Source organism: Balaenoptera borealis, assembly GCF_965194805.1.
Source record: "Balaenoptera borealis genome assembly, chromosome: 20".
Taxonomy (NCBI): Eukaryota; Metazoa; Chordata; class Mammalia; order Artiodactyla; family Balaenopteridae; genus Balaenoptera; species Balaenoptera borealis.
Genome location: NC_138879.1, coordinates 15659064 through 15672939, shown reverse-complemented (window position 1 = coordinate 15672939; position 13876 = coordinate 15659064). Strand labels below are relative to the sequence as shown.

At 45.2% G+C, this 13876-nt stretch overlaps 1 protein-coding gene and 1 long non-coding RNA gene across 2 annotated transcripts in view; one reads left to right on the top strand and one right to left on the bottom strand.

The window, feature by feature from the left end:
* Positions 1–5063, bottom strand: part of MARCHF10 (membrane associated ring-CH-type finger 10) — an 85609-nt gene extending 80546 nt beyond the window's left edge. Inside the window, exon 1 of the mRNA XM_082373815.1 lies at positions 3996–5063. Coding sequence (XP_082229941.1) covers positions 3996–4085 — 90 coding nt within the window. The 5' untranslated portion in view covers positions 4086–5063. The remainder of the gene's footprint in view (positions 1–3995) is intronic.
* LOC309619087 overlaps positions 1–13876 on the top strand; it is a 68712-nt gene that overhangs the window by 5056 nt on the left and 49780 nt on the right. The window lies entirely within an intron of this gene.

Genomic DNA, 13876 nt, shown 5'->3' with positions numbered 1-13876 from the left:
CTCAATGAAGGTGGATTTGACTTTGAGGATTAGTTACAAGTCAGCTGGATCTATGTCTGATAAACAGAGTTGGTGGTCAAGTTCGGTAATGCTGGCTTTCATCAATGACAAGGCATTCAGTTTGAAAGAGGAGAGTGAGACTGTGTCCCTGCCCTTAGGAAGCTGCGGTCCAGTTTGATAGGAAGACACACAAAAGACAATTTCAATACAATTTCATCAGCAATGAAAAAGAGGTATGAAAAGGGTGCTTTGGTATTGGACTGATGGAAATGTTCTAAAATCAGATGATGGCGATGATGGCAAATTCGGTCAATTTAAACTTAAAACAGGTGAATTCTATGCTATGTAACTTATACCTCAATAAGGTGTTTTTTTTGTTTTGTTTTTTGTTTTTTAAAGAGGGTGCTATGGGAATACAGAGGTTCCTTTTAGTTCTAAGTTAAAACTATGGTCTTAGGACTTCCCTGGTGGTGCAGTGGTTAGGACTCCATGCTCCCAATGCAGGGGGGCCTGGGTTCGATCCCTGGTCAGGGAACTAGATCCCACATGCCACAACTAAGAGTTCTCATGCCACAACTAAGGAGCTGGTGAGCCACAACTAAAGGAGCCTGTGAACTGCAACTCAAGGAGCCTGGCTGCCACAACTAAGGCCAGGTGCAACCAAATAAATAAATATTAAAAAAAACAAACTACTATGGTCTTCACCACCCTTGTTGAGAGAGTAAGGAAGAGGGAAGAGGAGGTTAGAGAAGTGGTTGAGGATTGGACTGGTCTTGCTGTGGTTCTTGGGTCTGGGACAAACCTCTACGTGAGAGGAAACAACCGAATTACATAGTTTGCATTTTACATAAATTTCAGTCTGAAAGGTGGCAAGGCTGGAGGCCGGGAGACCAGTTATGAGGACATTGTAATAGTCTTGGAGCTAAACTATGGACGTTGGAACCAGGGCGATGGCCATAGGATGAGAAGGGAGGCACAAGCTCATGAGCTTTTAGGTAAACTTGGTAGGACTTGGTAGCTGGGGGATATGGGTGGTGAAGGAGTCAGGGAAGGCTTGGGTCACTGTCTTCAGAGAGGGGCTACAGAAGAGGATGGCAGGGGATGGACATATGGAGTCCAACCGTGGACACGCTGAATTCAATATGCCTGTGTGACACCCAGATGGAACCATCCGGCAAGCAGGTGTGCATGGGATTCTGACACTTGAGAAGACACAGGATTACAAGTCATCAGTGTATGAGTGGTGGTTACAAACATAGGAGGGGATGAGATGGGCCACAGACATTGTGAATTAGGAGAAAATTGGGCTGATGGAAACCTGGGGGAATTAACCTGTGAGGGGTAGGGAGAGGAATGTGAGTGAAACAGGAGGAAAACCAGGAGAGTGCGATGTCAGAAAGCCAGAGAAGTAATGTTGCGAGAGGGAAAGAGTAATAGCGCCAAATGCAGGTAAAGCTTCAGAAAACAAAGACTAAAAAGGTGTCTGCTGAATTTCGCTACTGACCTTAGCGAGCACCGTTTCAGGGGAGGTGAGGAGACCGCCAGGCTGCAGCAGGTGAGGGCATGAAATGGGATGGCGGGGCGGAGTGGAGACAGAAGTGTAGCTGACTGGGGACATCTGGAGACTGGAAAGTGCCAGGGCTATGGCTAGAAAAGGACACATTGTCCACAGAGAGCTTTGTTCTTTTGTTCTCAGTATGAGAGAGAGTTGAGCATGTTTGTGGGCTGAGCCAGTAAGAAGAAGAGAAATTCCAAGGATGCAGATGAGAGGTCCATGGATGGAGAGGGGCTGGAGACAGAGGGGCATGGACCAAGATCTCAGGTCTGGCACCAGCAGGGAGAGTGTCCTTCACCCATCGAGACTTGAGGGCTGGACGGGCGTGCAGCCTGGGATAGAAGGGGATGAGCCGAGTGGCTCCCCACCTGACGGCCTCAGGTTCTTTGTTTGGTTTCACGTGTATGTAAAACAGGAAGAGACGGTCCTTGTTGAAAGTATGGGGATGGGAGGTTTGAAAAAAGTAAAGTTTAAACTGTGATAACGGAGGGAGCTAATGGACAAGAAAACATGTTGAAGTGAGTCATGCTCTCTTCCTCTCTTTCCCTCACTCCGCCTCCCCGTCTATCAGCAAGATGTCTGCGCTGCTTCTATTTCCTGGTTCGGGCTACTTCTCGCCACCCCTGCTCCCACCACGCTGGTCTCTCCTAAATTTCTATCAGGTTCCTTACAAGTTTTTCTGCTGCTTCTCTTGCCCCTTTCAGTTGAACACAGCAGCCAGAGTGATCTTTTAAAAAGGTAAAGCAGATCATACCACTGCCCTGCTTAAAATCATTCAGTAATTCTCACCAGGATAAGAATAAACTCCAAATACCAAGCTTTGTCCTGAGAGACTCGACACGATTTGGTCCTAGCTACCTCGTCCACACTCTGCCTTAGTGTTCCAGCCACTCTGGCCTTCGTTTGTTTCCTCCAGTGCTCCACATTAGTTCCCCCCCTCGGGGCCTCTGCGCTTGCTTCCTTTCTGCTCAGGATGCTCTGGCTGGCTCTTTCCCATCATTTACCTCCACGACCAAATGTTACTTCCTCAAAGAGGCTTCCCTGCCTGTGGAAAGCAGCATCACCCCACCCCTACTACCTCTGTTTTTATGTGCCTCATTATATTTATCATATACATTATATTGTCTTACATATTACTTTACTTGTGTGTGTAGTTTGTTTCTCAATCCTGGAATAAGAACTCCGGGAGAGCAGGGACTTTGTTCAGGACATAGTAGGCACTTAATAAATACTTTTATTTATAAGGACGGTGTTGAAAGTGTCCTTATTAACAAGGACAGTGTTGAAAGCCCAAACGAAGTTAGAAAATAAAGCTGCAGTGGCTCCAAGCCACGCAGTTGTGCGGTTTTCTTTAGCAGAGACCATCAAATAATAAGATTGATTTTCTTACGTGCCTGTTCTAGAGACAGTTTCAAACAGGTATTTCCAAATGCAGGTAAAGCTTCAGAAAACAAAGACTAAAAAGGTGTCTGCTGAATTTCGCTTTGGCAGAGGCATCTTTGTGGAGAGGAGAGGGTCACCCAGTGTGACCAGTTTGGATGTTTACGTTCTTATTTATTTTGTAGAGACTCCCTCAACTATACAGCCTTGGAGGTGGGCTGGCAAGTGTAGGAGGAAGTTGCTGGCTCCATTTCCAGGCCCAGAGCTAAGCTGTGCTACACAGGTGAAATCAGGTCACTGAGATCGCTCTGGTTTCCTTGGTGCCCCGGGAGGTTCAGTTATATTTGAGATTGCTAAGAAGGAGGAAAACCTGATGACGGCAGGCCTGTATTTTCCTTAGGGAAGGAGCGCTTTGGGATCCTCAGTTGAGGCTGAGGACCTGCCTGCTTGATTGGCGAGGGCTGACCTCCGGCCAGCGGGCTGAGTGACACTTTCTAACTGCTCCCAGAATCCCACAACCCAGCCTGGCAAGCTTGTCCTATGCCAGCTCTGGGTAATTACATCATGACTCTTCAGGCTCCCTGTCTGTTTTGTTTTTGCCTGTAAACACTGTAGCTAGGGTGACGAAGAGTTAGCTTATTGTAGAATGTGCTAACCACCTTTCTTCTGGCTGGAGGACAACAGGAAGGGCGTGTTATTTTATAAATGGTAGGGCGACCCGGTTAACTCCTTAATGTCTTTTTTCTTGGTTGCTGGTTTATCCAATTTAAGCCCTGATGTCATTGGTTGATAAGGTTTGTGTGCCAAGCTCTGTGCTAAATACTTGAAAAATGTTATTTCCATGATGATATTATAAGGTGGAGACTATTATCCCCATTGTACAGATGAGGAAACTGAGACGCAGAGAGGTAAAGTAGCTTTTCAAGGTCACACAGCTAGTAAGTGTGGGTTTTGGATTTTAGAAACCTATTACTGCTTATCATATACTGATACTGTAGCCTGAATTCTCTCCTAATACCGTAAGTGAAAGTAGAAGATAATTCTCATTTTCTGCCATTACCTGATATTCTGAGTCCGCCTTATGCTGCATGTCCCGCAGATATTGAACATCGCTGACGAACCTCTGCCTGTCCTTTGCTTCATGCAACATGATTCTTAATCCGTGACCTGCATATAAAAGATAAATAAATGTGCTGTGACATCATCCTTTGTTGCTTTGCCATATTTGGATTTCTCTTAGTATAATTGCTTTTATTCTCTTATTAATCTAATAGCTATTGTTGGAAAGGCACAGATGCTCCTTTCAGACTGAAAGGACTCTTTGTATGGGTGTCGATGCCTTTACAGCCCTCTTGTTCCAGACATAAATAATGCAGCCACTTTCATGGGCTGGCTTCAGTGAACCTGTTCTGGTTACTCATAGGGAGTTAGATTGGCAGACACCTGATTCAGAAGCAGTTCTAATGCACGACAAAAAAGAAAACCCAAGAACCTAGCTAACTTAGCAATGACCAAAGCTCTGAGCCCCTGGTAACTTAAATTCATTGACTCAACAAATGATCACACCCCTATTCCAACTCAGACACTCCGCTGGGCACTGGGGTATGGCAGTCGGCAAGATGACATGGCCCCGGCCTTCGTGCTGCTACCATCTAGCTTGGAAGACTGGCAATGAATATTGCTGTTCCCCAGCCCCTTCAGACTCCACATGACTTTCTCACAAACTTGCTCCTCCTTCCGAGTTTTCTGAAGGAAATGTTGGCATCGACCAGCCAGCTGCCCGGCCAGTAACCTGGGCAGTATTCTTCACACTTCCTTCTCCTGCCCCATCCGTATAAAAACCAAGTCCTGATGATTTTCTCCCCTGAGTATCCCTGGAATCCATCATGATTAGAGCATGGGCACTGGCGTGAGACTCTCTGGGTTCAAATCCCAAGTCTTTGAACATTGACAAGTGGACCCTGATGGTGATAAGTGAGATGGAGCAGAAATACAGGGTTCTCTGACAAAGTGTCATTGGGGGTGGGGGAGGCAAGGTTTTCCTTAGGAAATGACACTGGGTTTGCTAAGGAGTGAGCTGGGCCAGAAGTGGAACAGAGAGGATCTGGGACAGAAAGGACAGCAGGTACAGAGGCTTCAGGGCTTCAGGGGCTCGTGCAGCTGGAGCAGAGAGAGGAGAGAACAGTAACGGAAGGGCTGTAGGATAGGCAGGGGCTGGCTCACGAGGGGCCTTGGAGGTCGTGATTCAAAGAGTCATGTAAAGCCACTGGAAGGTTCCAATTGGGGGAGGACATGATTAGATCTACATGTTTAAAGGTCCCTCCAGGGAATTCCCTGGCAGTCCAGTGATTAGGACTCCCCGCTCTCACTGCCAAGGGCCCGGGTTCAATCCCTGGTTGGGGAACTAAGATCCCACAAGCTGCAGGGCACGGCCAAAAGAAAAAAAAGAAAAGGTCCCTCCAGCTGTAGCATAGAGACTGGATGGAGGGTGGGGGCAGTGGAGGAAGAATGGAAGTGGATGGGCCACTGGGGATATGTTAGACTAATCCAGATAAGGTGGTGCCCAGACGTGGGTCTCAACACTGGAGGGAGGGAGGAGGAGGTATTGAGCCTCTGGAAGTGCTAAGTACTGGTCTAAACATTTACACATATTAGCTCATGCAATCTTCACAGCCACACTGAGGCAAGAATTATATCTCTAGGGACTTCCCTGGTGGCACAGTGGTTAAGAATCCGCCTGCCAATGCAGGGGACACGGGTTCGAGCCCTGGTCCAGGAAGGTGCCACGGAACAGCTAAGCCCATGTGCCACAACTACTGAGCCTGCTTTCTAGAGCCTGCGAGCCACATCTACTGAGCCTGTGTGCCATAACTACTGAAGCCCGTGCGCCTAGAGCCCGTGCTCTGCAACAAGAGCAGCCACCGCAATGAGAAGCCCACGCACCGCAACGAAGAGTAGCCCTGCTCGCCACAACTAGAGAAAGCCTGCGCGCATCAAGGAAGACCCAACGCAGCCAAAAATTTAAAAAATAAAATAATTTAAAAAAAATTACATCTCTATTTTGCAGATGAGGAACCTGAGGCACAAAGGGATTAAGTAACTTGCCTAAGGTTACAGAACTGGTGGGTGCAAGTGTTGGGGTTTGAACCCAGAGAGTCTCACGCCAGTGCCCACACTCTAATCATGATGGAATCAAGGGATACTCAGGAGAGGGAATCATCAGGAGTTGTTGATAATACGAATGGGATGGGAGATGGAGGCCCAGGTTACCAGCTTGGGCAGCTGGCTGATCGATGCCAACATTCCCTTCAGAAAACTCGCAGGGAAGAGCAAGTTTGTGAGAAGATGATGTGAACTTTGAAGGGGCTGCGGGACAGCAAATGGAGATGTTAAGTAAGCAGTTAGACGTAGGGCTCTGGAGCTGATTAGAGAAGAAAAGAATTGGGCATTGCTGGCATTTTGATGACAACTGAAGTCGAAGGCAGGATGGGTATTGAAAAAAGGAGGACGACCCAGGACAAAATTCTGAGGACCACTGGATTTTAAGAACAGGTAGGTAGCGGAAGAGGAGCTCTGGAAGGAAGCCGGAGAGGCAGGAGGAAAACTGAGAATCAGGTGGGTGCAGTTTCACAGATGCTGCCAAGTGCAAGCGTCAAGGAGGAGAATATTAATAACCTTGGTGAGAGCATTTAGTGGCGTGACAGGGCTGAAGACAGATTGTATTGAGGTGCGTAAATGAGAGGTAAGGATGTGGAAACGATGCTTTCAAGAAGTTTGTCTCTGACTGGTGTGGTCTAAATTTATGACCAAAACATTGAGTTAGTAAATGGCACTGTTCATAGTGAGTCTTCTAGACCTCATCTATAAGGTCATAAAAGGGCCCACGCTATTCCTGCTTCTTATCCAGTGAAGCTCTTTCATTTATTTCTACGTATTTTTTTTACTGAGATATAACTGACATGTAACAATATATTAGTTTCAAGTGTACAACGATATTTGCATGTATTGCAAAAGGATCACCACAATAGGTCTAGTTAACATCCGTCAGCCCACATAATTACAAGTTTTTTTCTTCTTGTGATGAGAACTTTTAAGATCTATTCTCTTAACAACTTTGTATACATTTATTTATTTATTTACTTATTTATTTTTAGCTGTGTTGGGTCTTCGTTTCTGTGCGAGGGCTTTCTCTAGTTGCGGCAAGCGGGGGCCACTCTTCATCGCGGTGCGCGGGCCTCTCACTATAGCGGCCTCTCTTATTGCGGAGCACAGGCTCCAGACGCGCAGGCTCAGTAGTTGTGGCTCACGGGCCCAGTTGCTCCGCGGCATGTGGGATCTTCCCAGACAAGGGCTCGAACCCGTGTCCCCTGCATTGGCAGGCAGACTCTCAACCACTGCGCCACCAGGGAAGCCCAACAACTTTGACATATACAGTATTATTAACTATAGTTACCATGCTGTACATTACATCCTCGGTACTTATTTATTTTATAACTAGAAGTTTGTCATTTTTAGCTTCCTTCAGCCATTTCACCCACTTCCTACTCCATGCCTCTGGCAGCCACCAGTCTGTTCTCTGTATCTATGAGTTCGGTGTTTTGTTAGATTCCACATATGAGTGAGATCACATGGTATTTTGTCTTTCTCTGACTTATTTCACATAGCCCTCAAGGTCTATCATGTTGTCACAAATGCCAAGATTTCCTTCCTTTTTTTTTATAGATGAATAATATTCCATTATATATATACACCACATTTTCTTTATACATTCATCCATTGATAGACACTTCAGTTGCTTCCATGTCTTGGCTATTGTAAATAATGCTGCAGTGAATATAGGGGTGCATATATCTTTTTGAGTTAGTGAATGTTTTCATTTCCTTTGGGTAAATACCCAGGAGTGAAACTGCTGTATCACACGTAGTTCTATTTTTAATTTTTTGGAGGAAACTCCATTCTGTTTTCCGTAATGGCTGCACCAATTTACATTCCCACCAACAGTGCACAAGGGTTTCCTTTTCTCCACAACCTCACCATCACTTGTTATTTCTTATCGTTTTGATAAAAGCCATTTGAATAAGTGTGAGGTGATGTCTCATCGTGGTTTTGATTTGCATTTGCCTGACAATTAGTGATGTTGAACACCTTTTCATGTACCTGTTGGCCACCTGTATATCTTCTTTGGGAAAAAGTCTGTCCAGATCTTCTGCCCATTTTTTAAATTGAGTTGTTTGTTTACTATTGAGTTCTTTATATATTTTGTATATTAACCCCTTATTAGATATATGATTTGCAAATATTTTCTCCCATTCTGTGGGTTGCTTTTTCATTTTGTTGATGGTTTCCTTTGCCGTGCAGAAGCTTTTTAGTTTGATGTAGTTCTACTTGTTGATTTTTGCTTTTGTTGCCTTTGCTTTTGATGTCACATTTAAAAAATCATTGCCAGGACCAGTATCAAAGAACTTACTGCCTATGTGTTCTTCCAGGAGTTTTATGGTTTTATCTCTTATATTTAAGTCTGTAATCCATTTTGAGTTGATTTTTGTGTACAGTGTAAGATAGTGGTCCAGTTTCATTCTTTTGCATGTGGCTGTCCAGTTTTCCCAACACCATTTATTGAAGAGGCTGTCTTTTCCCCATTGTATATTCTTGATTCCTTTGTCATAAATTAATTGACCATATATGCATAGGTTTATTTTGGATTCTCTATTCTGTTGCAGTCATCTGTGTGTCTGTTTTTCTTCCAATATCATACTATTTTGATTACTGTAGGTTTGTAATGTAAGTTTGAAATCAGGAAGCGTGATCTCTCCAGCTTGGTTCTTCTTTCCTACACATACTTTTTAGTGACAACCATGTGACAGGGCTGCTCTAGGTTCTGGGGAAACAGCAAGCTAAGACAGACAACATCCCTGACCTCAAGTGTCTACATTCTATAGCTTTCTTTCCCTTTTCCGGTTTGTTTTTGTTTTTGTTTTCCATTTGTGCAGGTATCGGCAGAATCAGGTTGCACCTGACTCATGGTGACCCAATGTCTGGTCTGGTCACTATGAACTCTTGAAAGGTTTATCATGAGCCCCAAACAATATCATCTAAGAACTTGTTCTGGTCCCTTGGGGAATATTTTCTCTCAATTATAGAAGGTTGGTCTTTGTGAGTCAGAATCTAAAACTACAATCTGATAGGTAGTTCCACAGATGACACACAAAATCTAAATTTTGTCTCTGAGCATTTTAATAGTCATTTATGGAACCCTACTTTAAAAGACCCCTTTTATCTTTTCATGTGAATTTGTACCTGCATAGAATAAAGTTATGTTCCCACGCTTTTCAGAAAACGATGGTGTTATAACCGGCAGAAAGATGGACCCCTGCTGCTACTGTTGGAAAGAAAAACCTGTCTGAATGTTAATCAGGCAGAGAACATAAGGATTCATAATGAAAACATGTTAATGGTCACTAAAGGAGCACATCCCAGAGTCCACTTGGATGATACATTTTGGTTACAAAATTAACATAGAAAAGCCAGCTAATCTATCCTGGCTTTAATGTAGTATAATTTTAAGGAGGCTTCTAAATCAAGAGGCATGAAATCACTTTGTCTAAATAGGTAGGAAATAACACTATTTGAATTACTCCTTGCTAGGTTACCTCTGACTTCACAATCACCGACCAAATAAAGGACTTTAAAATTGCCTGCAAAAGTCTCTTTGCCCTCCCATAAACTCTCTATTATTGTACTCTACTATAAAATGAATATTTAGAAGCATCATGGTGCCACATTTAATCTCTTAAATATATCAGTGCTTTGTGGGATTAAACAAATACTCCAGGCCCTAAGGAAACAGATTATTATAGACAGATCAAGGAGATGGTAGGTAGATCACCACAGTTTAGGCAAACATTCTCAAGTGTCACTTGAACTTCATACTATACTTCAGGTTTAAAAATGGACCAGGAGGAATAAGAAACGGAAATAACTATATGGAAATAAATCCACATGAGATCATGCTTAATTCGTGGATTTCAGCTTTGTGGGCTTCCTCAACCAGATGGCCATTTGAAGCCAAAAATTTTTTCTTAGCAAATACAGACAGGTGGAGGGGAGGAGAGTGATAATAAAATGTGGGCAGGGCACATGTTTCTAAAATAGCATTCTGTATTCTCTTCTGTTTCTCACCTTTGAACTGCTTTTCAATTTACTATCCACTCATGGTTATGCACGCTTCTGTTTTAAGCCTCTGGTGATAATGTGCCAATTTTGTGTTTTAGAAATCTACATAAGAAGCCATATTAAATGAGGGAGAGGGAGCAGGAGAGGAGAAGGCAGGAGGAGGCATGTGGGAAAGGAAGTCCTGCTTTGCTGAAAGTGAGAGTGAATGATTCGTCTTGGCCTCAAAATTCTACATATCTGTGAAATTTCAGGGAGGAATATTCTAAGAACTTTGTGACATATGTCTTCCTCTCTAGTGTACATTTCCCATGAATTCAAGCTGAATTTCCCTGACTAAGGAGAACAAAATCTGATTGCAGAACATATTTCTTTCAGTTCTCTAAAAAACAATCATATGCGCTGTCTTTCTGTTCTATGGCCACGTTTGTCAAAAGAATTGATTGGAAGGGAGTTCTTTTTATTAACAGTCAAGCGATTTCACTGTTTTCTTACGGTGTTCTCATATTAGAAATGTCGTTAAAGTGAATATTTTATTGGTTCAGTTATAAAGAAAAATGTAAATGTAAGCCCCTCTTTCGGCTGAGGGTTCCTTTGAACCAAAATCTAAATGCTTATATTTATACTTGACCATCAGGTTTATAAATTACCCCCCTTTCCATAACTGGGTGCTGGGAAGAAGCATTGCAGGAGACCTTATTCATCCTTTTACACAATTAATTAATCTGTAATGACAAAGATTACAGAATTTGTTTAGCTTTCAAAAATCTTAGAACTTTGAAAATCTGAACAAAAAATAAAGTCTTAAGAGTTTTAAAATCTTAACTTATAAAAATATTTTGAGTATAAGCAACAAAGATGAGTGATTTGGGCTCAATCTTCCTAACACTGCACTCCTGAGAGAATACTGTGACCAAAGAAAAAGACGGGGAATCGAGAGGGGTGAGGGTAGATGGTAGGTAGATTGGTTCCATCCAATTTGCTTAGGAAATCAGGAGGCGGGGTGGGAGGTGCTGTGCTATAAAGGGCTTATGAGAAAAGCTCTTTGGCGGTGACTCTTCATTTTATTGTGAAACCGTGAAAGAGCTGGGCGGGCATACACTGACCATCAAGCCCAAAAGAGAGACTCAACGTGTAATTCGGAAACTTTGGGGCTGGGCCGGTATGTCACAGGCTGGACAAGCAATTCGATGCTCTCAACAATATCAGTAATTTCGCACTCAGGAGCCGGAAAGGCCGTGATCCGTATACCTCTCCTGGGCCTGCAGAAAAGGGTAGTCTGCGGGGAAGTTATGTACGTGAGGGGCCGCTGCCAGGGTGCAAATAAATGATCACAGAGCTCCTCAAACCTGTCTCTTTGAGGCAGAAAAATACGGGGGCTCTGGTCAGCCGGAAGGAGGGAGCGGCCAGGCTCCCAGGCTTCAGGCCCGATTTCCCTCCAGAATCGGAGAAGTCGCAAGGAGAGGTCGTCCCCCCCGCTCCTCCCCCGACTTCCTCGGAGGATCAGGAGCCGCACGGTCGGGGGCAGGGTTGGGGAGGGCCGGGCCGAGCCGGGCCGTTACCTTGCGGGTCAGTCTTTTCCCCCTGCGAGGGGCTAAAGGGGCCGAGGGGCGGGGCAGGCGAACTGGTCCAGGGCGGAGGAGCCGCCCATCAATCGTGCGGGGGCCGTCCCTGTGGTCCTCTTCCTCCTCCTCGCTCTTCTCCCTTCCCTCTACCGGCCCCTCTTCCTCCTCCTCCTCCCCGGAGGCAGCTTTTAGCGGCGGCAGCCGGGCTTTCTAGAGGCGGAGGCGGTGGGGGCGGCTGCCTGGCGTCCTTCCGTTTCCTTGGCAACCCGGCCTCCTCCCTCCTCGCGCGGGAGCTGGGTTCGGTGAGCGCGGCCGTGGGGGCGGGGTTGGGCTGAGGCCAGGCGGTCCCGAACCCGGACGTGGGCGCTGCGCCGGTTGCCTTGGGAACTAGTCGGGATGCGGTCGGGAAGGCAAAGCGGTGATGGCGGCGAGCAGGAGGAGGCGGATTGGCTTTGTCTTGAAGTCCAAAGCCCAGTCCAAAGCCCAGATATCGAGGCCTTCACTCCTGCCCCGACTCAGTGCTGTGCTTTACAAAGAATGAGATTAAGAAACGAGAGGGGAAAGTATTTTTAACTGAATAAAATAATATTAAAGGCAATACACTGATAGAGGGAAAGAGTGCAGCCCTGCAGTTTGAGCTGCGCAGGGGATCTCTGAAATATCTGATCCAACATGAAAAGGAAGAAATAAATAATTAAGGGAGGCACCCCATCAGTGGCAGAAACGAGACAGGAACCCAGTTATATCTTGGTTATCAGTAATCTTGGCTGCCTTTCCCAAGGTAGGAGGTTCTTAGAGGCTTAGACTAGTGCCCACAGGTTTAGAAAGAAGGCACTGGAACCTGTGCTAGACACACCCTCTGCCAGGTTTATTTCTGTCTGTGGTTTTCACAGGCAAAGATGACTCTCTTTCATTTATTGTGCATATTTAGGCACTTGATAACTTGCCAACTGGTGTCAAGTTAGGGCATTTTTGACTGGGTAGAGAATAGGGAAAAAGGAGAATAGAAATTCTTGGACCTTTCATCAGTGCCCAGAATCCCCAGGTGTCTGTGGTTTGGGTGTCTTCTCAGCAACCCCCAAACCCAGTTGACGTCCATGTCTCCTGCAGCATCACACCCTTCTTTCTATTCTTATCACCACCACCCTAGTTTTGGGCTGCACAACCTTTTAACTGGATTATTAGAAGGACCTCCTAACCACACCCTGGGCCTCTGTCTTCCACACCCTATCCCCACCATTTTCCCTATTCCATAATCAGCATAGATCCAATGTCATTGGCCCCATGTTATGAAGCTCTCAAAATTCCTTACTCCCTGGGGAATGAAATCCCTTCCCCAGGGCTCACATTCTTGGTTTTCCTCATTCAGCACTTCTTCAATCATACTTCAGCCAGATGAGACTCTGTATTACACACTGAATATTACTCCCTGACTTTATATCAACTTCTAAGGCATATCCTGAGCCAGGCAGAGCCCAGATCAAATGTACTTAGGTGAAGTCTTTGTTTTGGGCACTTTGTCGTCCAACCTTTATTAGTCCTTCAGTAATCCCTAGTACCTTTCCATCTCCAGTAGCCCAACCCACATTCTGTTCTTGTTCTCAGCTAGCTATCGAGTAATCCTTATTAAAGCATCAACTGATAATTGAAGCATTAACTGGTAAGTGCTAACCTAAGACCTCTCCCCATGGTTTGTGCTTTTCAAAAGGAAATGCTTAGAAACGCAAAATCTTTAAGACACACTGCATTGAAACTATAATAGTGAAATGGTAGGTAGAGAGTTTGTTCTGTTGGAGCTAGACCCCCCTCAAATAAAAATAATTATAATGATTAATGATTAACAGAGAAGGAAGTTGAAACCCAGGTGAGATAGTCGAAGAGAAGTGACCTGCCCTAGGACACATGGTAAGTGGCAGACCAGGGCTCAAAAGCAGGGCTTTTGGACTTCCCTAGTGGTGCAGTGGTTAAGAATCCACCTGCCAGTGCAGGGGACATGGGTTCGAGCCCTGGTCTGGGAAGATCCCACATGCTACGGAGCAACTAAGCCCGTGCACCACAACTACTGAGCCTGCGCTCTAGAGCCCACGTGCCACAACTACTGAAGCCCGCGCACCTAGAGCCCATGCTCCACAATAAGAAAAGCCACCGCAATGAGAAGCCCACGCACTGCAACAAAGAGTAGCCCCCGCTCGCCGCAACTAGAGAA